Here is a 27269-nt window from a genome sequence, read left to right on the forward strand (position 1 = left end):
GGCACAGTCAGGCCACTGCTCCTTGAGCAGGGACCCCAACAAGTGGCAGATCCGGGGATACCCCCTGGAAGATCAGCAGGGATCTGCTGGGTTTGGAGACTCCAGGAAGGGCTGTGTGCCAGAGACAGAGACGCTTGGTCATGGGCTGCGTGAGCTTGGGAGCGCAGCCGGAGGCCAGGGAGACAGGAGTGATTGAGCGCTTTTCTCTGGGGGCGCACTGACAAGTGGGGCCCTGAGCTCTCGGCTCCTCAGGGCCAGAGACTGGGAGGCCTCCACTTTCATTCCAGTCCTCCAGAGCTCGCCAGGAAGCTTTCAGGCAACAAAAGCGAACCCAAGCGGATTACTTAGCCCCGCCCCTGGCGACGGTGGCACAATTCCGCCTCGCCTCGGCAGGCGGAATCACTACAATAGGCCCAACAAAAGAATCTCACCATTTTAAATATCTATGCTCCTAACATGGGAGCAGCCAACTATATAACCAATTAGTAACAAAATCAAAGAAACACATCAACAAAATACAATAATAGTAGAAGAAGTTAACACCTCCCCCTCACTGAAATGGACAGATCATCTGAGCAAAAGATCAACAAGGAAATAAAGGCCTTAAATGAGACACTGGACCAGATGGACATCACAGATATATTCAGAACATTGCATCCCAAAGCAACAATACACATTCTTCTCGAGTGCACATGGAACATTCTCCAGAATAGATCACATCCTAGGTCACAAATCAGGTCTCAACCAGTACCAAAAGATTGGGTTCATTCCCTGCATATTTTCAGACCACAATGCTCGGAAGCTAGAACTCAATCACAAGAGGAAATTTGGAAAGAACCCAAATACATGGAGACTAAACAACATCCTTCTAAAAAATGAATGGGTCAACCAAGAAATTAAAGAAGAATTGAAAAAATTCATGGAAACAAATGATAATGAAAACACAATGGTTCAAAATCTGTGGGACATAGCAAAGTCAGTCCTGAGAGGAAATATTTAGCGATACAAGCCTTTCTCAAGAAATAAGAAAGGTCTCAAATACATAACCTAACCCTACACCTAAAGGAGCTGGAAAAAGAACAACAAAGAAAGCCTAAACCCAGCAGGAGAAGAGAAATAATAATGATCAAAGCAGAAATCTATGAAACAGAAAACAAAACAAACAAACAAATGAAAACAAAACAAAAAAACAACAACAATAGAACAAATCAAAGAAACTAGGAGCTGGTTCTTTGAAAGAATTAAGAAGATCGATAAACCCCTGGCCAGACTTATCAAAAAGAAAAGCCAAAGGAGGGGCGCCTGGGTGGATCAGTAGATTAAAGCTTCTGCCTTCGGCTCAGGTCCTGATTCCAGGGATCGAGTCCCACATCGGGCTTTCTGCTAGGCAGGAGGCTTGTTTCCTCCTCTCTCTCTGCCTGCCTCTTTGTCTACTTGTGGTCTCTGTCAAATAAATAAATAAAATCTTTAAAAGAAAGAAAAGAAAAGACAAAGGACCCAAATAAATAAAATCATGAGTGAAAGAGGAGAGATCACAACCAACACCAAAGAAATACAAACAATTATAAGAACATATTATGAGCAACTATACGCCAGCAAATTTGACAATCTGAAAGAAATGGATGCATTTCTAGAGATGTATAAACTACCACACCGCAATCAGGAAGAAATAGAAAACCTGAACAGACCCATAACCAGTAAGGAGATTTAAGAAGTCATCAAAAGTCTCCAAACAGGGGCGCCTGGGTGGCTCAGTGGGTTAAGCCGCTGCCTTCGGCTCAGGTCGTGATCTCAGGAGTCCTGGGATCGAGTCCCACATCGGGCTCTCTGCTGAGAGCCTGCTTCCCTCTCTCTCTCTCTCTGCCTGCCTCTCCATCTACTTGTGATTTCTCTCTGTCAAATAAATAAATAAAATCTTTAAAAAAAAAAAAAAAAAAGTCTCCAAACAAACAAGCACCCAGGGCCAGATGGCATCCCAGGGGAATTCTACCAAACACTTAAAGAAGAATTAATTTCTATTCTCCTGAAACTGTTACAAAAAAATAGAAATGGAAGGAAAACTTCCAAACTCATTTTATGAGGCCAGCATTACCTTGATCCCCAAACCAGACAAAGATCCCATCAAAAAAGAGAATTACAGACCAATATCCCTGATAAACACAAATGCGAAAATTCTCACCAAGATACTAGCCAATAAGATCCAATAGTACGTTGAAAGGATTATTCACCACGACCAAGTAGGATTTATCCCAGGACTGCAAGGTTGGTTCAACATCCACAAAATCAATCAATGTGATATGATACATTAATAAAAGAAAGAACAAGAACCATAGGATACTCTCAATAGATGCTGAAAAAGCATTTGACAAAATACAGCATCCTTTCTTGATTAAAACTCTTCACAGTGTAGGGATAGAGGGTACATACCTCAAAATCATCAAAGCCATCTATGAAAAACCCACCGCAAATATCATTCTCAATGGAGAAAAACTGAAAGCTTTTCCACTAAGGTCAGGATGTCCACTATCACTACTGCTATTCAACATAGTACTAGAAGTCCTAGCCTCAGCAATCACACAACAAAAAGAAATTAAAGGCATCCAAATCAGCAAAGAAGTCAAACTCTCACTCTTTGCAGATGATATAATACTTTATGAGGAAAACCCAGAAGACTCCACACCCCCAATCTGTTAGAACTTGTACAGGAATTCAGTGAAATGTCAGGATATAAAATCAATGCACAGCAATCAGTTGCATTTCTCTACACCAACAACCAGACAGAAGAAACAGAAATTAAGGAGTCAATCCCACTTACAATTCTGCCCAAAACCATGACACCTAGAAATAAACCTAAACAAAGAGGAAAAGAATCTGTACTCAGAAAACTATAAAGTACTCATGAAAGAAATTCAGGAAGACACAAAGAAATGGAAAAATGTTCCATGCTCATGGATTGGAAGAACAAATATTGTGAAAATGTCTATGCTACCTAAAGCAGTCTACAAGTTTAATGCAATCCCTATCAAAATCCCATCAATGTTTTTCAAAAAAATGGAACAAATAAACCTAAAATTCATATGGAACCAGAAAAGACCTCAAATAGCCAGAGGAATGTTGAAAAAGAAAACCAAAGTTGGTAGCGTCACAATTCCGGACTTCAAGCTCTATTACAAAGCTGTCATCATTAAGACACTATGGTACTAGCACAAAAACAGACACAAAGGTCAATGGAACAGAAGAGAGCCTCCAAAAATAAACCCTCAACTCTATGGTCAAGTAATCTTCAACAAAGCAGAATGTCCAATGGAAAAAAGACAGCCTCTTCAATAAATGGTGTTCGGAAAATTGGACAGCCACATGCAGAAGAATGAAACTGGACCATTTCCTTACACCACACACGAAAATAGACTCAAAATGGATGAAGGACCTCAATGTCAGAAAGGAATCCATCAAAATCCTTGAGGAGAACACAGGAGCACAGGAAGCAACCTCTTTGACCTCAGCCACAGCAACTTCTTCCTAGAAACATTGCGAAAGGCAAGGGAAACAAGGGCAAAAATGAACTACTGGGACTTCATCAAGATCAAAAGCTTTTGCACAGCAAAGGAAACAGTTAACAAAACCAAAAGACAACTGACAGAATGGGAGAAGATATCTGCAAAGGACATATCAGATAAAGGACTAGTGTCCAGAATCTATAAAGAACTTAGCAAACTCAACACCCAAAGGAGAAATAATCCAATCAAGAAACAGGCAGAGGACGTGAACAGACATTTCTGCAAAGACATCCAGATGGCCAACAGACATATGCGAAAGTGCTCCACCTCACTCGGCATCAGGGAAATACAGATCAAAACCACAGTGAGATATCACCTCACACCAGTCAGAATGGCTAAAATCAACAAGTCAGGAAATGACAGATGCTGGCGAGGATGCGGAGAAAGGGGAGCCTCCTACACTGTTGGTGGGAATGCAAGCTGGTGCAACCACTCTGGAAAACAGCATGGAGGTTCCTCAAAATGTTGAAAATGGAGCTACCCTACGACCCAGCAACTACACTACTGTGTATTTACCCTAAAGATACAAACGTAGTGATCCGAGGGGGCACGTGCACCCGAATGTTTATAGCAGCAACGTCCATGACAGCCAAACTATGGAAAGAACCTAGATGTCCATCCACAGATGAATGGATCAAGAAGATGTGGTATATATACACAATGGAATACTACGCAGCCATCAGAAGAAATGAAATCTTGCCATTTGAGACGACGTGGATGGAACTAGAGGGTATCATGCTTAGTGAAATAAGTCTAGCAGAGAAAGACAACTCTCATATGATCTCCCTGATATGAGGAAGTAGAAATGCAATGTAGGGGGTTTTGGGGTAGGAAAAGAATAAATGAAGCAAGATGGGATCGGGAGGGAGACAAACTGTAAGAGACTCTTCATCTCACAAAACCCACTGAGGGTTGCCGGCAGGAGTGGGGCAGGGAGAGGGGTGGGGTGATGGACATTGGCGAGGGCATGTGCTAGGGTGACACACATGCAGGTCTGGCGATTCACAGACCTGCACCCCTGGGGCTGATGTTATATGTTAATAAAACATGTAAACAACAACAACAAAACAAAGCTGCTCTGAGCCACAAAAAGACACGGAAGAACCTTACAGTAATAGCGGGAGAAGCTGTGCGAGTGGGGGCAGGGAAGTACAAGTATGTGAACCCCGTACATTCTGCTCAATTCTCCTGTCACTGTACAGATACACCGGAAGTGTCTATTAAAAAAAAAAAAAAAAAAGAATGTCCGCTTTCAATAATGTCCATAAACCCCCACATCCATGATCTTATTTTCTCCGCGCCGCAGCCACCGGCGAGGAGCTCGGCTTTTCCAGGCTGTCCCTGTGCTCTGAGCGCGCAGAGACTCCGAATCTTCGCCCTGGGACGTGCAGCTCCAAACCCAGTGCTCCCCGAACCCGCATCTGGGGACTCACGAACTGTAATACGGTGTTTATGGGGCAGTCCGGGCCTCACGCTCCCCGATCCGAACCACGCCCAGAGTGTGGGGTGACGGCGGGAGAAACGGACGGTCCGAGCCGTTGGCCGGACGCGGTTCACGCGGGAGGGGACAGGGTCGCTGACCCCGGGAAACCGAGGCGTTTCTACCCGCAGACACTCGGGGGTTCGAACTGGGGTCCTTCATCGCGATCCCCAAGAGCCTGCGCGAGACCATCACAGCCCAGCGCAGCGCGGGGTCCGTCAGGACGCGACAGGGAACCCGCTGGGCGCAGCAGCCCGGCCTGACCCGGCCCGGCGCCGACCCACGGAGCCGGGTGGCCCGAACCCCTCGGCCTCCCGCGGCCCGGCCGCTCCCTTTGCCCAACGTCCACCCAACATCCCGGCGGGGTGCCGGCCCCCGCCCCCACCCGCCCCCGGGTCCCCGCGCCCCCCGCAGACGCACCGCACAGCTTGAAGAGATGCCTCATGTCCTCACACAAGAGCAGGTGCTTTAAAACCGCGTCCAGGTCGTCGGCGGCGTCGCCGTCGCGTCGCGGCCAGGACTTGGTGATCACGGCCGACACCAGGGTGCCGAACTTCCACAGGTCGTGCCTGGAGATCCTCTCGAGCACGCTGGTCTGGGACTGCGGGCGGACGCCGCGGCGGGCCGTGACCGGTCGGCGCCGGCCCGGCCGTCGCCCGCGCGCCGCAAGCCTTCGGCAGAGCAGGGACTTGCTCCCGCCGTCCGCCACCTCAGGGGAGCCCGCGGACGGGCGGCCCCGCTCGGACGCACCCCGCCCCGGGCCGGAAGCCCTCGCTGCGGCAGGAACCGGGCCGTCGTCCGCTGACGGGAGGCTGCCGGGGGAAGCCGCCCGAGCGAAGCACGCGCTCGCCGTGACGGACGACGGCGTCCTCCAGAGAGGAGGAGCCGGGGAGGACCCCACGCCGCGGCTGCGCGTCAGACGGACGAGCGCGAGCAAGATGCAGAGCAGCCGGGTCGGGAGGGAAGGAGCGCAGCGACCTCCCCCGCCCTGGCGGCATCTTGTGGCAGGAAAAAGCCCAGAGCGCTAGAGCGCGCACGCACTTTACAAGCGCGCGCTCGCACACGCACACGCACACGCAGATATATACAGGCACGCAGGCGCATGCGCACACACGGACAGGCGGAGGCTGCTCCGGGGAGGCCGCGCGGGTCCCGCCTCGCGGACGAGACGGTGAGTGAGTTGACAGAATCTTTCAGCTTCGTCCGCTTTTCCCCCCGTAAACGTGCGGTGGGCTGGCGGCGGGTGTCCCGCAGGCCGCTGGCGCTCCCACAGGCCGGCGGCAGTGACCGGCGCACACGCGCGGGAGGCGCCCCCAACCTCCCCCGCGGGTGACGGGACGCTGCGCGGCGTCGCGGGGCGGAGGGGCCGCGCCCCAGGCCGGGAGGCGGATGCCGGGGCTCGGCGTGTGGGAAGCCGCGCGCGGTCGCGGGCGCCGGGCCGGCGGGGCTGGTACCTGGCAGGCCGAGCTCACGGCCTCGACGGCGCACTTCTGGAAGCATCGGGACACGCGGTCTTCCCGCTCCGTGGCGTCCCAGTGGGGGCTGCAGAAGGCGGAGATCTGCACCAGCGGCTTCTCCTGCAACCACACGGGCGCGTCGGGGCCGCCCTCGAGCCGCGGGGACCCGGACGCTCTTCTCCGCTCGCCGCCCCCGCCCGGCACGGCCCGCGCCCCCGCCCCGCGGCAGCCGCCGTCACACAGCGGGACTCGGGCCCACACAGCGGGACACACAGCGGGACTCCGGCCCGCAGAAGCCGCTGGTCCCGCGCGCGGACCAGCTAGGTCAGGAGAACCAGTGCCGTCCCCATGGGTTCTGCTTCCCCCAAGCGTCATTTAGTAGTTACGCATCCGCGTGTCCCGTGAAGAAGCGCACCCCCACTTCCCTGGGGCCACAAGCTTTAACGAAAGGGAAGCCCCTTCTGTTTCCCTGTTTGTCCCCGGGCTTAGCAAGGCTTCAGTCACCGACAGGCCACGTGGAGCTACTGCGTGTGGGCGCCAGACTCCCCATCCCTGTGGGGTTTCCCGCGGGTACGAATGCACCCCCTTCTTCGCGGGGATGTCCTCTTTGATCAAACCATTAAGGCTGGGTCAGCAAGCAAAGTCCCCCCGGCCCCGTGCCCTGCCCACCGGGCCTCTCCGTTCAAAGGCCACGTGTTATCGGTAGGGGGTGGGGAAGGGTCCGGCTTCCTCAACACGACCCGACTTCTGGTACCTGCTTGATTCTCCCTTCCAAGTCCCCCATCAAGGACTCCTTCCAGTCGTACCCCACGGGGAAGTTGATTTCCACCAGCCGCCGCCAGACCTGCAAAGCACACGTGTCAGCGACAGCCTCCGTGACAACGAAGTACCGTGGGGAGTTCTATGAAAAAGGGAAGACTTTCATCGCAATTCCAGGAGCAGTGGCCACCTGGCACTTGACCCTGTCCCTTGACCCTGGTGAGCCGTGTCCGTGGCACGTCAGAGCCAACCCTAGACTTTGAGAAGGGCCTGACAGGACCAGCCCACCAGGATGGTGCTTCCACAGTGTAACTGGTTTTGATTCTGAAACTATTTCTCGCACTTGCCTTATTTCAAAAACCTTCAGACATACGGAAAAAAAGGTGCAAGAATGGACCAATGACACCCGTATTTCTTCAACTGGATTCCCCAGGGATTAACACTCAACAGCTGCTTTCTGTCTTCCATCAGAGACTTGCACAAGGAGGTCACGAGATCCCTGTCCTGTCAGGGCTGACGGGCAGGTCTGCCGGATTTCTCCATGAAGTGCTTTTCTCCTTTGCATTTAATGGTCCTCTGTGGCAGGCTACTCTGGATATCCTGTTCCTTCATACTTCTGTGCACCGACTTCAACACCCATGATGGATTTTGACTGAATTTATTACTCCTGCCATGTTACAGGATGAAGGGTGTTTTGGGTCTGTCTTTGTTTTTTTAAGCAGGCTCCATGCCCAGTGAGGGGCTTAAATTCACAACCCTGAGATAGAAAAGTCACTTGCTGTACAGACTGAGCCCACCAGCTGCATTCTTCATGGAAAGAAAAAAAATGGACAGCCAGTTAAGAATCTGGCCCTTGATTTTGGCTCAGGTCATGATCTCAGGGTCATGAGATCCAGGTCCAGGTCAGGTTCCACACTGGACATGGAGCCTGCTTAAAAAACAAATACCGAAAAACAAACAAATAAAACCTTTCTCTTCCCCCACCTGCCTTATTCCTGTAAATAAGTATCAGTGACTTGTAATCCAGTCCTGATGTTACTGTTTGGATGATGCAATTGTCCTAGATTTGGCTAATCCCTTCAGACTAGCTTCTGGGTCCTTTTTAAAAAAATGTGGAATGACTTTCAATTTATAGAAATCCTGCAAAGATAAGACAGAGTTCGTATGTATGCTCAACCCAGCTTCCCCTAATATTCATGACTTCCTTGGCCTCGGTAGAGCTGTCAAAGCTAGAAAACAGGCATCGCTGGAGTGACATGAACTACAGATGCAGCCCTTCTTCATCCCAGGGTCTACTCCAGGATGCCAGCCCGCCATTAGTCTCATTCCCACAACTTGTCTCAGGTTGGTGCTGCACTCTTCATGCCACCTCTGGAACCTGCTTGTCCTTCCAGAAGCACAAATCTCTTTGTGGGGATGGTATTTAGCAGCTTTGCTTGGGGCTCCCACTGTGCTCCTGGGCCTGGCCGTCCTGATTTCTAGGCCTTTCAGTGCAGAGAGCTAGGAGCCACTACAGCTTTTTGGGTCATGAATTCATACCATCGCTGGTGGCTCCTGTTCCTCTGCTGCATCTCCCTTCTCCACAGTGAGAAAGGACTCCAGCTCCCAACAGCTTCAACCCCTATGCTGTTCGCTCAGTTTTAACAGGATACAGATTGCTCCACAAGCGCTACATGTGTTCTACCACCAATCGTGAAGTTTCTAAATAAGGTTCGAAACTCCTGTGTATTTTCTTCCCTTTGACCTCAGACTTGTTTTCTCTGAGGGAGATTGCTAGAAGTTCTGTTCTCTGACTATTTGGATTCATAATCTTTTCCCCTCCTAGTGGAGAAGTAACAAGTCTGAGGTACAGCGAGGATCATCAGCCCTGCTCATGTATGGTCTCAGCTGTGTGATTTTATGACCACCCTGTTAAAGTGTCCCTGGAAGGCGACTTCCTGGTGCAATGAGCCGTCTGGTTCGCTCATCTCTCTTTCCACAGCAGTGTCCTAGCGCTAGCTGACAATGTTGAAGAACAGAGCTGGGTTTGTCCCATCTCCCCAAACCACGGTTCCCTCCTCCGTAAGGGGTTAGGCACCAGCCTCAGAGGGGATGCTCAATGACATTCTAATTAACATTATTTCACCATTATTACTGCATTTAGCTGAAAATCATCCTCTCACGTCAATGGACCAAATGCCATCCTGAAGTCATTCTTAATGTTTGGGGGATTATACCATTTGAAATCTTGAAACACTTAATAACTTAGCAATTGTAACTCAATAATTCAATCATTTTGTTTTTGTGGGATTTAAGTCTTGTTTTTTGTTTTTGTTTTTGTTTAAAGATTTTATTTGTTTATTTGACAGAGATCACAGTAGACAGGGAGGCAAGCAGAGAGAGAGAGGGAAGCAGGCTCCCTGCTGAGCAGAGAGCCCAATGCGGGACTCGATCCCAGGACCCTGAGATCATGACCTGAGCCGAAGGCAGCAGCTTAACCCACTGAGCCACCCAGGTGCCCCTGTGGGATTTAAGTCTTAAGATGCCTGGCATTTCACAGAGCAATTACAGAAGGCTTTTCTGATGCTTAAGAAACACAAGCTGAAATCTGCAACTTTTGGGGGGCATTTTATTTTGTCCATATTCTAGTCTATTCTATGTGAGAGACCAACATGTACAGTCACTTTCTATCTTGATGGGCACTGACATACAGGCTAGGTCTGATTAGGAGGCTAAGAAGAATCTGGAAATGAGCTGTGAGCCACAGACACTGGTTGCATCACCCCAGGCAGACAGGGGAAGGAAAACCACAGATCGAGCCAGGATGGGAGTACAGAACCGGATGCTCGGCATACACACTGCTGGCTCACTGGCCACCAGCCGGGAAAACCTGCAGCCTCTAAGGATTATAAGCTTTTGTGGCCAAGGTTTTCTTTGGGGCATTTTCCTCAGTGGCCATCACCTCTCTAGTTTTCGGGGGGAATAAGAAAGAAACGGATAGGATGTGTAGACAGCCCTGCAGGACCTAACCCAGTCCTGTAAAGCCAGAGGCGTCACACGGTACATTGATGGGATTGCCCAAAATCTCACGTCAAGCACGGAGATCATTTTAACTGGGTTCTTCTCAACACCACGGAAGGTCAAGTGGTAGACCCTTCATAACTTGTTGGAAGTAGGAAGAAGACATTAAGCATTAGGATAAAAAACAGAGGAAGTAAGGCACCCCCAGCCTTCAGCACAACCCTTTCTTAGCCCTCCATCTCGGAGCAACGCATCCACTCCTGCTTGGGTGACCCCTCCACGGGCCAGACCCTTGTTGCCCTTGTCCTCCCCCACCTCATCCAGCCTTGTTCTGGAACCCTTCTAGCCTTTCTGAGGCTGATTTCCCTCAGAAATTTCTTTGACTTCAGAAATCCCTCTGCCCAATCGCCTCTTCAAGTACCTGTTGTCTCCACTGTTTCCTGACATTTCCAGCCTTAACTACCTCCAACCTTCCTTGCTCAAATAGAGCCCAAAGGCCCCGGGTCCCCGCCCTTCCCACGAGGCCTGTCACGGGGGGCCTGCAGGTGGTATGACCAGGAATGGGCTCTCCAGTCCTGAGGATGGAGCACCGGCCCTGGGCCAGCACATTGCATCCCTGCTCAGACCGCTGTGGGCAGCGTCTCAGCCCACCAGGGCTTACCTTGATTTCCTCCTGATATCTGAATGTGACAGTTGATGTGTAGGTTTGCCTAAAGATGCTCTCCCGAAAAATGTCCCGAAGCCAAGCTCTCGTCGAAGTGACTGTCCCCTGGAATACTGTTTGCACAGAAATCTTCCCAACTTCTTTTCTTGGCCCTTCGGCTGAATCCTGCTGCAGCAAGGGAGAGAAGGTATGTAATGGTCCCGAGCTGTGACTCAGGCTACTCTGGAGACAACACTGTCCCTTCCCAGTCCACAGCAGGCCCTAGAGAACAGCAACCTCTGAGTCACAGGAGTGCCTTCAGGACACCTGCCTTGCCAGGGGCTACATTCAAGGTGCTTCAATTTTCCTGGACTCTGGATTCACTCTGAGAGCTGACAACTCAGGCAAAGTGGGGGAGGGGCGGGAAAGACAAGCATGCCGCCATGAACCACCCTAGCAGAGGGGACCATGCCTTACCAATGAGCAGATCATGCTAGCCCAGGCCACGCCGGTACACCTTCTCCAGACTGGCTGGGGAAGGGTGCACCCCAAATGCAGAGCCACCAGCAGCTCAGAGACACCCTTCCCCCAGGGCACCATGCAAACCCCTGATCCTTGGCCATAGAAACAGCCCAGGGTGGGACAGAGGTAAACCCAAATCCATGTTCACCTCCCATGAAGCCTCTCCTAGTCCCTCTCTCCCTCTGGAAAATCTGAGTTCCATGGGGTCGAAGGCTCTGGCGTTTCCCCCCACCACAGCAGGAGCACAGCCATATGAATGCAGGCGTCGGAACGGCCACCTCTGCAGTGGTTGCTCCCTGAGGCCCTGGAAGGGTCTCCCCAGCTCTGTGCTAGCCTGTGTTCCTCAGCAGAGTTCCACAAGTTAGAAGTGTCAGGACCCACAACGGGACTTGCTGCTACTCCTCCCTACGGGATGCTCCCTGAGAAGCACCGCGAGCCCTCCCTCCCAGCTGGTGGCCAAGCAGATGCGGTTCTCACCACAGGAGCTGATGCTGCGGGGGAGAGGGCAACAATTCACAGGCAGGCAGGCAGACATCGGGGCGTTAACCATGGTGGGCGCCAAGTAGGGAAAGTACAAGGTATTCTCAAGACATACAAAAGGGAAGATACCCAGCCTGGGGCAGTAAGGGGCTCTGTCCCTAAAAATGAGGAGGGTGCCAGATGTGTGGGAGGGTGGGTAGAGGTGTGCCTGGCCAACACGACAGATCACTGGATGGCAAGAGGTGGCAGTGGTTCTCAGCTGAAATTTGGACATCTCAGCCCTTGTTTAAAATCCCCAAACGATGCAGCACCTTCTAGAATAATCCAGAAGCTTCAGCATGGCATGCCTTCCCTGCGATCTGGCCTTACCTGGATCTGGCTCCTTTCCTGCCACAGTGTTCCTTGCAGGCCCTGGGGAACAGCAGCGTTCCTCCTCCCTGAGGGCTGTTTCCTCTTCATGGGAATGCAGGCCCTGCCCTTGGTGCCCCGGGCACCTTAACGACCCTCTAGCTTACTGTTTGTCCCTTGTGGTGCTGTGATGTGTTCACAGGGCGGCGCCCCAGAGACCTCTCCAGGAGGCGGGCCATTGTCTCTCCCATCCCCCTGTCCTTTGCACCAGGCCAGGCAGAGACGGGCAATTCAGTGAACAGCCCAGACCTGAGAATCTAGGCTGAGGGCTCACGTGTGTGCTCCTTGCTTTTCTGACTCCGGTGTCCTGCCAATCCAGTGAACCCTCTGTGTCGGGACCCATCTGGAAGCTAGTTGAAAACACATCACTTTTGTTGAGTGCTAGTTTTGTGAAACTTTTTGTTTTTATGGCATGGAGAGAGTATTTTTACCATGAGGTAGATTACACTGGTCTGGGATTCTGACCCACATTTAAGACTTATTTTCTGCAGGAAAATAGACCCTAGAAAACTAACAAACTTCCTAAACACAGTTTATTTGGAAATAGGCACCCACCTTATGGTTTAAATGGCACCTGATTCATAGAAAGCAATCATCTTACCAATAATAGTTATTTTAAACTGTGTCTTTGGTATTTTAAAGAAGAAAAGAGTGAAAGGAATAAAGTTAAAACATACATTGAATTCTTCTCCATCATTAACATCACAGTTCTGAATCATAATACAGTAGACCAAAAGGTGATTAGTCTAAATATAAAATCTATCATTTTCAAATTAAAGCCCTTAAACTCAAGCATGCAGAGTCCACAACAAGAAGCAAATGCTGTCGTGAGTGGCAACAGGCGTGAGTCTCAGAGACATGGTGTCGGGTGAAGCAAGCAGACACAAAACACAGAAAGTTCAAGGACAGCCAAAACTCAGATTTGGTGGTAGGAGACAGAAGGTGGTTCCCTCTGGGAGGTGTGTAGAGGGAGAGGGCACAGGGTGCTGGTGTCTCCCTACAGCTTGATTCGGGAGGCAGCACAAGGGAGGCTGTGTGCAAGGCCCTGAGGTGTGTACTTAGGACGTCTGGAGCGGCTGCTGTATTTAAGGAACAGTGTGCAGGAAATGAGGTCACGTGGGAACAACCATGCATGGATACACACTTTGGGCACATATTTTGGGTACCTTGCCTGACTTTCCAGCCAGCTGCACTGCTCTTCCGTTAACCCATTCATCTGGTGTTTTTTTTGTTTTTTTTTAAAGATTTTATTTATTTATTTATTTGACAGACCGAGATCACAAGCAGGCAGAGAGGCCAGGCAGAGAGAGAGGAGGAAGCAGGCCCCCCGCTGAGCAGAGAGCCCGATGCGGGGCTTGATCCCAGGACTCTGAGATCATGACCTGAGCATCTGGTGTTTTGTATGTTGACCCCTGCACTGCCTCTCCACCTCCAACTGAAGCCCTAGGAGGGCAAGGGTGCAGACTCACCAAAACATCCCCAGTGTATGGAACAGAACCCAGCATGGGGCAGATGCCCAACAAATATTTGAGGAGGGGATCAGCCACTCTGTTTCCCTCTAGCAATCCTAGAAACCAGCCGATCTCTGTTCTGTAGTGAGGCCACTTGGAATTCCATACTTATCGTGGGTGCGACATGATGTGTGTGTTCCACTTACCACTAGAGGCTTAAGTGAAATAATTCTGCAAACAATCTCAGCAGATAAGGCAGGCAGCTCATAAAACTTTTGGTCTTTTGTTATTCTGCAGACAGTTTCATGAAGTTTCAGGCACACAGTCAAGTAGGACTGTATCAAGGGCTCCTCAAGAATCCTACCCCGCAAAGAGTTAAGAGAGATCATTGAAGTAATTTAGGAGAAGTGAGAAAACAGTACCCATTTTCCCTGACGAGATCCTTCCCTTCAAAATACCTATGAGGAAGACATGGTTCTGATCCCATGTTGGTTAACATTGATTGGGAACATTTCAACAGATCCTGAACTTATGACCAAGATAAAAAAGGAAACAAAGTCCTTTTGGTTTGCCTCCATGGTCTGAACTCTTTAGACAAAAGCAAGTCAAACTATTTCCAAGTGTAGGCCCTTATTCGAAAGAAAAAAACGCTGGGGATATGTATTACTGAAGATAAGGATACTAGATAAACTTGAAAAAATTTCAGAAATATCCAGGGAGGAAGGCAGGGAGGGAGGGCTGGGGAAAAGTGCTAGAATGGGCACTGAGCGTGGAGACCACATCTCACATTCCCCGGCTGGCAGAGGGCCCGAGCTGGTGGGACCTGACTGGAGCATGGTGTGGCAGGTGGCAGGACAAAGGCACCGTGGGGTGCTTCTGTGGGACCCAGGGGAGACCTTGAAGCCTCGGGGCTTGACATTAACAGAGATCTGACACCCCCACCATCCTGAACACCCTAAGAATTCAGGTGAGGTGATATGGAAAAAGCTCCGAGAATCTCAGGAAACACCTATCAGCATGTGTGGGTTTCTACTGTTTTGCATTCCGCATATAGTGTGTCCCTTCGGGGTGTCAGAGGTCATACAGGTCTGTAGGAGCAAATGATTTCAGATAACCATGCAAAGCTAAGTTTGATTTTTACTTTCAACCGGCCTGACTTGCAAAAAACACACAAAGACCAACGTTCAAGAAATCCAGAACATGAGCGTGAATATGTAATATGGTGATCATCAAAAAAATAAATGGAAGCAAATGTGTAGGAAAAAAGACCAGATGGAAATAAACCAAAATCTTAGCAGGTGATATTGATTATTTTCCCTTAAGACAAAACCAAACCAAACCAGGATGTTCACAGCTTAAAAACAAGGTTGGATATACACTGAGGGCCTTCTGATTTCAACAGTAAATATGGGAGACGGTGGTCAGTTTGGGAGAGGGGGAGGTAACCTCATGCAATACAAATATTTATTTATTGAGGCTGCATTTCACTTTTCTACTTACTTGTCTTGAAAAATATCCAGGAGGTGCAGCAGCATTTGAAAAACTTCCTCAATGTTCTGGGGCAATGAAGAGAAAAGATAGGAAAGAGTTAATCAAGATGCCACCATCTTCCTGAAAACAGAACTGAAAAAACAAAACCAACCTAAATAAGGCAAATATAAGTTTTTTCTCTACATGGATAGAAATGTACCCAATGGGTTTTTTTCCTACATGGGTAGAAATGTAGTTCTTTTCTTTCTACCCATTTCTACAAATGAGTTTTCTTTCTACAAATGAGTTTTAAGATGCTCAAGAACCAAGCTTACATCTTTCACATATAAAATTCAGGATTTAAGATTACACTGTTTTCTGCACTGCACAAAATGGGAAAGGAGGGAGCAGCTGTGTGGACCCTGTCCGGAACTCCCCCAACACATACACATACACAGCCTGACTGCTCCGGGGCCCCACCCCCACACCCCGCCCCAGAGTAATGGCAAGCAGAGCAGCCCTGCAGCCCTACGAAACAGCGGCCCCACCACGTCTCCGGCTTCAAAGTGCTTCACCCTGCCAGGATTTCAGAAAAAAGGAATTACGGGTCCTGTATGTCTAGTTTGATCTGCTTTTGCTAATAAGCAAGGACTTGAGAGCCTGTTCCGGACAAAAGACAACAGACCTCCTGATTTGTGCTGAAGACTTTTCTGAGCCCTTGAAGCCGGTACCAAGTCCCTAGAAGGCAGTCCAGGACGCGAGCCGGGGAGCGACTCAGATATTCCGTGAAGTTCTTCATATAGTAGACTAAGTTGCTCAGAGGCAGCAGACTGAACCAGGACTGGAACAGACACACATCTACGTCCAGCAAATGGCTCCACTCTCCCATAAGGTCAATCAGCGGTATCCTGGATAAGGGACAATGGGAACAGAAGGGCAGCCGTAGGGATCAGCACACACAGATGGAGTGAAGGTAAGTATAGTCATGTTAGAAGAAACCCATAAAGTTCAAACTTTAAAAACAATTGACTCAAATAAAAAGCAAACAATAAGATATTAAGAATTCACTAAAACGGATGAACCTTGAGGACACGATGCTGAGTGAAGCCCACCAGTAGCAAGGCCAGATATACTGACTCTACTTCCGCGAGGTCTCCAGCTTGCGCAAATTTGAGAAAGCAGCCAGTAAGGATGGTGCTTACCCGAGGGTGGGGGAGTCAGGGAGACAGAGATGTTGCTTAATGAGGACAGAGTTTCAACTTGAAAAACCTCTGGGATGGAAGGTGGCGACCCAGCCATGCGAGCGGGCCGGATCCCACTGAAGTCCACACAGAAACCGATCAGGAGGGCAACTCAGAGGATGTGTGTATTTTGCCACAGCAAAAAACTACATGAAGATGTAAGCACTTATTCCAGCTTCGCTGAGATATCACTGACATCTAACATCATAATGTAACATAACGTGTACAATGTGTTGACTTGATGCACTTCCCTGAAGGATTAGTTAGCACTAACGCCATGTCACGTGACCAGGACTCCTCTCATGCTAACAAGATCTCCTCTCTCTGCAACCTGGGAGTCTATCATACAGTATCACTATCGATAGTCACCACACTGTGTCTTGGGGTCCCAGAGCTTCCTCATTTTCTAGCTGGAAATTTGTACAATGACCAACATCTCCCGATTTCCCTCAGCAGATTCTGTCCTACTCTGTTTCTAGAAATTTGACTTTGATTCCACGCAAATGCTATTGTACATATCATATTCCCGTGTGTGTGCATGTGTGCAAGTGTATGTGTGCAGGTCTCACATCTGTTACCCATTCATCAGTCAACAGGCACTCGGTGGTTTTCGTGTCTTGGCTATTATGAAGAATGCTGCAGTGACCATGGGGTTGCACATGTGCCTTTGAGATGCCAATTCCATTTCCTTGGGATACATGTCCACAGGAGGGACCTCTGGTTCAAAAGGGTGTTGCACTGTTAACTTTTCCTCCATACTGTTAACTTTTCCTCCATACTGTTTTCCATACTGGCAGCAATGATGTATGAACTAAGTGTTTTGATGAGCTACTAAGTGAATGCTTCAGATCGAACAGTCCAAAGGAGCCCAGTGAAGGTCTTTAAATCATACAGATTCTGTGACATTGTACAGGAGACTCCCGATGATGACCACTGAAAAATCAATAAAGCTGGGGTGCCTGGGTGGCTCAGTGCTTAAAGCCTCTGCCTTCGGCTCAGGTCATGATCCCGGGTCCTGGTATCGAGCCCCACATCGGGCTTTCTCTCTGCTCAACGGGGAGCCTGCTTCCCTTCCTCTCTCTCTACCTCCCTCTCTGCATACTTGTAATCTCTGTCTGCAAATAAATAAATAAAATCTTTAAAAGAATTTAAAAAAGAAAAAAAATCCAATAAAGCAAGGCACACAGAAGTCCCAGGAGTATGAGGACCCCATGGATGAAGGTTCACAGCACAGTAAATGCCATGTATGCCTAAAAAGGACGATCTTTAAGACCAAGGCTGGTGTTTGCCATTCCCCACTGTTAACAACTAAATTTCTTCCAGACGGTTTGTACGCCACTGAAGGGTCCTAAAAATGTATACAATGATATAAGAAATCTTCTTTTTCCTTGATATAAATAATCTTAACTGGGCTTTAACTTCTAAAGGTTCCAGTAATAGTGAAGGAGCAATAACTTAATTTACTTTAATCCCTAACAACCAGCAGCAGTGTACTGGGTTGCTGGAGGGGTGGGAGCAGGTGAGACCTGGAATCCTTTCTCTGACCCTGACGGGCCAGGGGGTGGGAGAACGCTGTGCTTGCCACTGAGTAGTATTCCCCTTTTTCAATTTTTTTAATCAAATTTTTATTTTATTTGTGTACTTAGGTTTGATTTACCATTTCTCATTTGTGGATTGTGCATTCTGCGTCTCCTCTAAGAAAGCTTGGCTCACCTGGAGACTGTTACTTTCCTACCCCAAGACTGGCACGTACCACGGGCCGAGCCTTTGACCAGGCAGGACTGCCTTCAAGGATTGAGCTTGGGGAAAAAATTGGACAGGGAAGCAACACGGATGCTCGTGAAAGCATGCGTGCTTACAAAGTCAGAAATAACCTGCCCAGTCCTTGCTTCAGTGAAAGTAAATTCTGATGAGTAAGCAGTCATTACAACAACGGAGCCGTGCGTTTACTGACATGGAGTCGCTCACAAAATACTGTGAGGTGAAAAAAAGCCTGTTTGGAAAACAGAATAAGGAGACAATCATTTGGGGGCGCCTGGGTGGCTCAGTGGGTAAAAGCCTCTGCCTTCGGCTCAGGTCATGATCTCAGGGTCCTGGGATCGAGCCCCGCATCGGGCTCTGCTCAGCAGGGAAGCCTGCTTCCTCCTCTCTCTGCCTTCCTCTCTACCTGCTTGTGATCTCTCTCTGTCAAATAAACAAATAAAATCTTAAAAAAAAAAAAAAAAGCCAATAATTTTTCACTGTTATCTAGCATGTCACATGCCCGCAAAGCTGTATTTGGACAAAATCCTAGAAATGTGCATGCCAAACTGTTAGCAACAACGATTATCTCTGGGAATTCAGGCTTGGTTTTTTGTTTTTGTTTTTGTTTTTTTAATATTCTTTGTTACATTTCTTGTATGTTTAAAGTTTGTTAAAGAAGTTATTTTAAGGGGCGCCTGGGTGGCTCCGTGGATTAAGTCTCTGCCTTCGGCTCGGGTCATGGTCTCAGGATCCTGGGATCGAGCCCCACATAGGGCTCTCTGCTCAGCAGGAGCCTGTTTCCCCTTCTCTCTCTCTGCCTGCTTCTCTGCCTACTTGTGATTTCTGTCTGTCAAATAAATAAATAAAATCTTTAAAAAAAAAAAAAAAAAAAGAAGTTATTTTAAAAGATTGCTAGAAGCGGAAACGTGTGCACCCAGAGGGCCGCCGGAAATCCCCGAAGCATGGCTGTGATTCCAAGATTTACAGACGGAAGTGTAGATCTGCAACTTACCAATCTAGCATTCTTTCCCGAAACTCAGAGAAGGAGATTCCTTCCAGGGCCGCCCACGTGTCCTCAGGCTGCATACTGGGGTCCTTTCCTTGGGGCGCTGGTGCCAGGCAGTGGTGCAGGACCGGCAGGGTGAGCACCCAGAGGTCCACTCTTGCCTCCATGCACCGTTGGCACAGATTGACCAGGAACTCTCGCCAGCTGCGAAGGGAGCAGAGAGCCTGCAGTGAGCTGGGATGGCCAGTGTCCTGCCCCCCAAATGCTCTGACAGCTCCTCACATAGAGGAGGTAAGGAGCACTCAAGGTGGCTGAAAAGAGTGACTAGCCCCAGGAAAAACCTGGTTGCATGGGACATGGGGGCGCCCTTGGCACCCTGCGAAGCGTCGGGCCCCGGACAGGCCTTCTGTGCAGACCCACAGCAGATGTCCATCCCCTTGACAGCTGAGGTTCAGGGGCTATGTGACCTGTGAGCCCAGGCCCTCTGGCGACAGTAGGCCCAGATACAAAGCCACTTTGCCCAGGCAAGGGGAAGCCTGTCAACCACATACGGCACACTGCCTTCCGTCACAAAACAAGAATGCTTGCCGCTTCTCGGAAACCCTCAAAACACTCTCACAAACCTCGTACATTTGCTGCCAGTTCCTCTCCCTTAAAAAAATGTAGTTTTGCACTCAGTGTTTCAAGTTTGTAAAACCAAGAGACAGATGTCCCAATAAGACAGACTGCTCAGGGAAGGCTGCCTCCTACTGCCCTCCAGTTCTGTTCACACAGCTCCTGAAAACAGCGTAGGAAGGGCCTGAAGTCATGGGGTGCTGAGCGGGGCCCCTCCACCCAAACGACGGGGCAGGGCAGGCTGGTGACCCGAGAAGCCCAGGGAGAGCACCCCCCCCATGCATCCTCGGGCATGACTCACTGGGCCCTCACAGCCCATCTTCAAACCCCAACCCCCGCAACCGTGCACACACAGGGTGATATGGGACATTTTCAAGTTTTCGTGCTTGTGGGCACTGCTCCTGGGCTCCCAGAGAAGCAAAAGTTTGACATTTACAAAGGTGAAAATGACTTCAACCATGGGCTCTATTTCTGCCAGGAGCACACACAGTGTGTCTGCTTCATTAAAAAATAAATAAATAAAAACCAAAAAGGAGCATTCCAAACAGAAAGATAAGAGAAAATAGGGACGCCTGGGTGGCTCAGTTGGTTAAGCCCCTGCCTTCGGCTCAGGTCATGATCCCAGGATCCTGGGATCGAGTCCCACATTGGGCTCCTTGCTCGGCAGGGAGCCTGCTTCTCTCACTGCCTCTGCCTGCCTCTCTGCCTGCTTGTGTGTACTTTCTCTCTATCTCTGGCAAATAAATAAAATCTTTAAAAAAAAAAGAGAGAAAACATGTCCTGGTTCCCACAAGATTAAAGTATTATACATACTAAACACATAAGGGAAAGTCTGTAACTTTCTGAATGTCCGTCTCGATGATCTGTAACTCCTTCCACAAAGAGCACACATCACCCTGCACCCCGTGTTCCTTCCCTGGAGCGTGTGTGCTCCTCTTCGTGGGTCCCAGTTGTCCGCTTTAACTTGGGCTCAAATAAAATAATTTTCCTGTTTCATTCTTCTTTTTTTAAGATCTCATTTTTATGTGACGTGCCTAGCTGGTTGGGTCAGTGGAGTGTGCAACTTTGATCTTAGGGTCGTGAGTTGGCGGCCCACATTGGGCGTGGAGCATACTTAAGAAAAAAAAGAAAACTAATAATAAAATCAATTTAGGGGAGCCTGGGTGGCTCAGTGGGTTAAAGCCTCTGCCTTCGGCTCAAGTCATGATCCCATGGTCCCGGGATCGAGCCCCACATCGGGCTCTTGGCCCTGCAGGGAGTCTGCTTCCCTCTCTCTCTTCCGGCCTCTCTGCCTACTTGTGATTTCTCTGTCAAATAAATAAATAAAATCTTTTAAAAAAATCAATTATTTTTGAGTCATCTCTACGCCCACGTGGGGCTCCAACTTACAGCCCCGAGATCAAGAATCGCCAGATCCACCGGCTAAGCCACCTAGGTGTCCCACTTCCTTTATTTATTTTTTTAAATTTTATAAAAAAGGGTTTCTTCATTTTGGGTCACCAGGGGCAAGGCATGGTACAGCATAAAGCTTCTCAAAAGCAGGCTATTCAACAGAAGAGTAATAAAAGTAAAAACAAAACATATGCTAGGAAGAAGGCCAGCGAGGCCAACACTGACACGGCAGGCGAGGGAAACCACGAGCAGCTTTACTTCCGGCACATCTGCATCCGACCCACGACCAACACTCATTTGTAGAATCAGATCACTCTTAGAAACAGCTATAGGGGCGCCTGGGTGGCTCAGCGGGTTAAAGCCTCTGCCTTCGGCTCAGGTCATGATCTCAGGGTCCTGGGATCGAGCCCCTCATGGGGCTCTCTGCTCAGCGGGGAGCCTGCTTCCTCCTCTCTCTCTCTGCCTGCCTCTCTGCTTGCTTGTGCTCTCTGTCTGTCAAATAAATAAAATCTTTTTTAAAAAATTTAAAAAATAAACAGCTATAAAATCATTTAACACACACACAATACCTCTGACATGTTCTAAAGATGTGGCTTAGGTCACTGTCAAGGTCTCCTGGCGAACGCGCGTTGGAGGAAAGAAGACTACAGAGGATCTCCAGGTCATTCTTCGATAAGGGTATGTCAAACTTTTCCACAGCAAAAAGGAGGATCAGGCCCATTCTCAATTTACTCTTTACTGGGCTGTCTTCAAGCAGAGGGTCCCCACTTCTTTCCAGAAACGGTGCCGCATGCTTTTTCAAATACTCCCACAGGTTTCTCTTCACCTGATCCCAGGAGAGAAGACAGAACCACGGACTTGAAGCCAGGAGGGGTGTAAGAGGGGCCCCTTCATGGCCCTCAGTGCCCTGTCAGCTGGGCCAGGGACCAAGGCCCCCAAGAGGCAGAGACAGCTCCATGGAGGGGCCGCCCCACTGCCCTGCCTCCCCAGCTAACCCCGAGCACCCCCCACTTCCCAGGTCTCTGCTGGGAGATGCCACCAATGGTGCAGTCCAGAAACACTGCCTGGTGGAGGGGCCCCTCATGCTTGGAAGGCCCAACTGCCATCTCAAAAATGGCCCCAGGCTCCTCTCCACACTGCCAGGGCCATCCGGCAATGTAGGCAGAGAGATGACAAAGGAAGGCTCCACCTGTTCCTTCCACTCTGCCAAGAGGCCAGGTGGGGTGAGGGGGTGGGGCCGGGAAAGGTCGTGGGGGGGGTAGGAGGGCCAGGAGAGGAGGTGGGCAGGATGGGGCCCAGATAACGAGGTGCCGGTCAGGGAGGGAAGAAAGAAAACCAGGAGGACAGAGACTCCACAAGCAGCAGAGCCTGGACAATGGTGAGGGTGAGGTCTGCCCCCCTCTGCTCCCCAGGGATCCCGTGGCCGGTAGGAAGTGGGGTGATGCCGACTGCACAGAAAGGGAGGGGAGGGGCGTACACCCTGACACCCAGTACCTCCTTCTCCTCGTACTGCAGAGAGTGCCAGGGCTGTGCGTGGCCCTCGTAGATCATGGGCACTTTCACGACACAGTAGAACTGCTGGAGCTGGGTGAAAAAGCTCTTCAGGTTGGTGGCGCTCCAGGGCTGCAGAATGCTGAAGATGCCGTCCAGCATGATGGTGGCCGCCATCTGCTTCCCCTTCACCAGGTCCTTCCTTATCCCGTCTGTGAAGGAACTCAGCATCCTCTGAAACATCCCCGGGCTCTTCATACGGACCACATCGTCGTACTGGTGCCAGTCTAAGAGTGAAGAGAGGAAAACACCCCGCTGCAGGCCATCCGAACGCAGCGACCTAGACACCGCCTCCAGGAGGCCGACAACCCGAAAGCAGGAGGCAGAGGAAGGGAAGGAACTGAACTCATCTGGGCCACGGTCCCGCCAGCGGAGGGACAATGCAGGAGCCGCTGTGTTTAGGACACGGACCCTTGCCGCCCCACAGCGATAAGAGGGGGACCCAAGGTCCCGTGATCCGGCTGGCGTGAAAATATTCGTAACGTGTCTGCACTAAACCAGACGGCTCAGCACACTTGGTATATGGGATCATTAGAAAACGATCGCACAGGGGCGCCTGGGTGGCTCAGTGGGTTAAAGCCTCTGCCTTTGGCTCAGGTCATGATCCTAGGGTCCTGGGATGGAGCCCCACATAGAGCTGTCCGCTCCACGGAGAGCCTGCTTCCTCCTCTCTCTCTCTGCCTGCCTCTCTGCCTACTTGTGATCTCTGTCTGTCAAATAAATAAATAAAATCTTTTTAAAAAAAAAAGAAAGAAAGAAAGAAAAGAAAACGATTGCACAGAGGTTAAGAATTCTATCCCGAAACCGCTCTCACTAACAGTTAAGCACTCCACTTGGCTGAGTTACTAGACCGAAAGGCTAGTTTCCTCTGTGCTGGGAGCTGGGACGCCCAATCCACGCGGGCCAGACAAGACAGAGAGAGCCCTTGATGCAGGGCAAGGGCCGAGTCCACCCCTGCTCTTGGGACAAGGTGCAAAGGTACGAGTGTTGATTAGAAAACCCAACAAAACCAGTTGCAAAATAATCAGAAGACCAGGGGTCAGTAAGACGACCAGAGGCAACATGAACACATGAACTCAGCCACGATGATCAGGACAGGCACGTGTCTAGAAGAGCAGGTCCTCCGCATCCCGCTGTCGGCACCGAGGTCACCACTCACCCACCTCTGCTCCACCCCAGCCTGGCCAGAACTTGAAATTACTGTTGGGAATTACTGCTTTTCCTACTCTCTGTGCCTGGCCTCCAGGCGCCCACGTGAGATGCTGGCCTGGCCAGACCCACATCCCAGAGGGAGAGGGAGTGCCACCCAGGTCACCTGGGCAGAGGACACCTTTGACACCAAGATGGAGGAGAGGGGGCCATCAGAGGTTTTGGTCTCTCAGAATCTACCAGAAGAAAAGAAATAACATGTTTAAGTTTCCAACCCACTAGAGAAAACGAAAGAGAAAGAAATTCTGCAACTTAGAAAAAATACCCAAAAGAGGACATGAAAACAAGGTGAACAGAAAAGACAAGTCAAGATGGCCAAATTCTGTCCTCCAGCCGCAGTCAGGATGAACGCAGGCAGGCCAAGTGTGTCCCCTAAGGACAGTCAGACTGAATGAAAAACCATGACAGAAAATAAACCAACGAGGGGCACCTGGGTGGCTCAATGGGTTAAAGCCTCTGCCTTCGGCTCCGGTCATGATCCCAGGGTTGTGGGATCGAGCCCCAGGGATCGAGCAGGGCTCTCTGCTCAGCGGGGAGCCTGCTTCCTCCTGTCTCTGCCTGCTTGTCTGCCTACTTCTGATCGCTGTCTGTCAAATAAATAAATAAAATCTTAAAAGAAGAAAGAAAGAAAGAAAACAAACCAACGAAAGCCCAGTGAAACCGGTGGCCGGAGAGGCAGGCCCCAGAGCGAGGGCCGAGCAGAGACGAAGGCGGAGGTGGAGAAGCAGAAGCCGGTGGTGCAGACAGCGGGCACACCCCCCGGTTCCAGGCCGAAGAGCACCGGCACGTGGCAGAGGGACTGTGGAGGGACAGTGGAGGGACCTCAGAGGGACAGCACAGAGACTGCAGAGGGACCGTGGAGGGCTGTGGAAGGACCGTAGAAGGACCATGGAGGGCCGTGGAGGAACAGTGAGGGACCACAGAGGGACCACAGAGGGACCACAGAGGGACAGAGGAAGAGGACACGGGAGGACGACGCTCAGGCCCCCCCAGGCGCGCGGCCATGGTCTGGGTCTCTCGGAGTGCGGGGCTACAGCCGGAAGCCCCCACTCTGGCGGCCTGGCCACTGCCACTCACGCTATGCGGGGATGCGTAGAGGGAGGAAGGGGGACAGCCACCCCTGCCCGTACCGTGCTGGGAACCAGGTGACCTGCCGTTATTTCAGGCGCTATAGAGGAGCCGCCGCAGCACGGGACACGAAAACCCTGCCATCATCCCGTTCCCGGCACCTTCCACGCCCCTTCCCCAACCGTCTGTAGCGATGACAATAACCTCCGAGGAGAGCCTGCCAAGGCCTCCCCACGAGCCGTCCCGCAGGTCACCAGGCCTCACTTCTGTCCCGCTCCCACAATCCCACAGCCCCAGGTCCGGACCGTCATCCTGCATCGAAGGCCCGCGGCGCTCGGGGCCGGGCAGCAGCAGGGAGCAGCGCCGGGCTACACTCGGGAGCTGACAGACACACCAGCCTTTCGAGAATGGACTTGACTATCAAACGGGCTTCATCTACTAGATACACGAGGGTCCGCGCGCCCCCAGCTCGCTGCCTGGTCTGGCTCAGCCCACGGGGACGCCAGCCACAGACCGGGCACCAGGCCACAGAAAAGGTCCTCGCACATTCCCAAAGCAGAAGCCACAGAGATCATGTGTAAGTGAAACACACACCGCACACGCCACACAGGCCACACACGCCGATGTGCCAACGTTGCACGCCACACACGCCATGTCCCCACACACACGCCCACACTCCACACACACTGTGTTCACACACATGCCATTCATAAACACACCATGTTTACACACATACAATGTTCACACACACACACACACACACACACACACACACACTACGTACAACGAGAAGAAAATACAGCAAAGAAAAAACAGGAAAGACAAGACAAGGAAGCAATTACACATGAACAGGAGAAAGGAGACGAGCGGAGCGTGGCCAGGACGCAAGCAGCAGGGGCGCGGGCAGGGGTCGACCCACAGTCTCCGGGGCAAGGGGGTGGGCGCCCACAGCTCCAGCCTCGCCCTCCCGCCCTGAGCCTTCTTGCCAGAGCCCTGCGGCCCCTCCGCCCAGCCTCTCACCGCCTCACCCCCGGCGGCTTCACCCTCTCTGCCTGTGAGTCAAAGTCCTTTTCCTGGTTTCCCCTGGGAAGTGAGCGGTTCCATTACACTGATCAAAAACGGGCTTCTGAACTTGGGTTTCTTCAATGCAGAGCTGGAGGCCGGGGGCCAGGGCCCAGGGGCATGGGCAAGGGCAGTGCCGGCCCAGAGTTCCCACGGGGACCCCCGCTCTGCAGAGGACTGGCCACTTTGGGAGGCCCAGCGTCGGCACGCCTGAGCCCGGGCCAGGGGCCCCGCTGGCGACTCACCTCCTGAGCCCAGAAGCTCCTCCTTCACCTGCAGACAGCGGTTGACGTGCTCGTGGCTCTGCTGAGGCTTGTAGATGTACTCGTAGTCGCTGCTCTTGCCCTTCACGACAACGTACTTGTACGGAATGGCTTTATTCAGGTGCTGCCGGGAAAGGACGGCGCTGCCTTCCACGAGGAACCCGTTGTCGTACAGGTCTCTGGAACGACAGGACACCGGCCGGTGCTCCAAAGCAGATTCCTAGCTTGAACATTTTACCACTCCTCAAACAGCCTGGAGCAAACCCAGAGCTAGAAATCACCGCTGACCAGAGGATGTTTCTAGAATGAGACACAGTTTACCGACGGAACCAACACTAAGCGGGCCACGGTGACATGCGGCACAGAAGCGCAGCCGAGGGAGTACCTGTTCGGAGCCGTCGTCTTCCAAAGCGTGAGAATGTCAGCAACGTGAAAAAAATCATGATTTCAATGTATTTCGAAGACTGGCTATTCCGTGCCTTCCCCGACAGTCCCCACGACCCCCGGCACACTCACTTGGTGCAGTGCATCTCACAGACGTTGAGACTCCACTTGGGTTTCCCAAACTCTTCTCCCCCCTTGACAAACACTTGGTGCACGTTGGGGTCAAAGCTGACGTCCTTGGAAATGATTGCGTGGAAGAACACCGTGATCCTCTCCTGGAGACTCAGTGGGCTGGAGAAAAGCATCAGAGGAAACACAGATTAGATCTAGATCTGCTGCTCCCTGCACACACACATGCACACTCACACACCATACGTGCACAACAGGGCCTCTGTTTCTTGACTGCGCACACACGCCCCGGCGGCGGGCAACAGAGTCCACGCTTCGGACAGACCCATGCCATGTGGGTCCTGCTGGGCGCCCCCTCACGGCGGAGGAGGGGGTGGGC

General features: G+C 50.9%; 1 protein-coding gene across 5 annotated transcripts in view; it reads right to left on the minus strand.

Annotated features, from left to right (window-relative positions):
• The window catches only part of RNF213 (ring finger protein 213), a 103494-nt gene that overhangs the window by 58106 nt on the left and 18119 nt on the right, over positions 1 to 27269 (minus strand). For 3 of the 5 annotated variants that reach the window (XR_009347847.1, XM_059147723.1, XM_059147725.1), the window contains exons 7-18: positions 26894 to 27052; positions 26360 to 26556; positions 22719 to 23002; positions 21794 to 22050; positions 19224 to 19421; positions 15913 to 16135; positions 15258 to 15313; positions 13964 to 14117; positions 10915 to 11085; positions 7249 to 7338; positions 6492 to 6614; positions 5458 to 5638 (exon numbers count right to left, since the gene is read on the minus strand). Coding sequence is in view for 4 of the 5 variants with exons in the window: in XM_059147723.1 (XP_059003706.1) it covers positions 5458 to 5638; positions 6492 to 6614; positions 7249 to 7338; positions 10915 to 11085; positions 13964 to 14117; positions 15258 to 15313; positions 15913 to 16135; positions 19224 to 19421; positions 21794 to 22050; positions 22719 to 23002; positions 26360 to 26556; positions 26894 to 27052 (2093 nt within the window). In the remaining variant the exon portion in view is untranslated. The remainder of the gene's footprint in view (positions 1 to 5457; positions 5639 to 6491; positions 6615 to 7248; positions 7339 to 10914; positions 11086 to 13963; positions 14118 to 15257; positions 15314 to 15912; positions 16136 to 19223; positions 19422 to 21793; positions 22051 to 22718; positions 23003 to 26359; positions 26557 to 26893; positions 27053 to 27269) is intronic. The other 2 variants (XM_059147724.1, XM_059147726.1) reach the window with 1 other exon arrangement.

This window comes from Mustela lutreola, chromosome 15, assembly GCF_030435805.1.
Source record: "Mustela lutreola isolate mMusLut2 chromosome 15, mMusLut2.pri, whole genome shotgun sequence".
NCBI lineage: Eukaryota > Metazoa > Chordata > Mammalia > Carnivora > Mustelidae > Mustela > Mustela lutreola.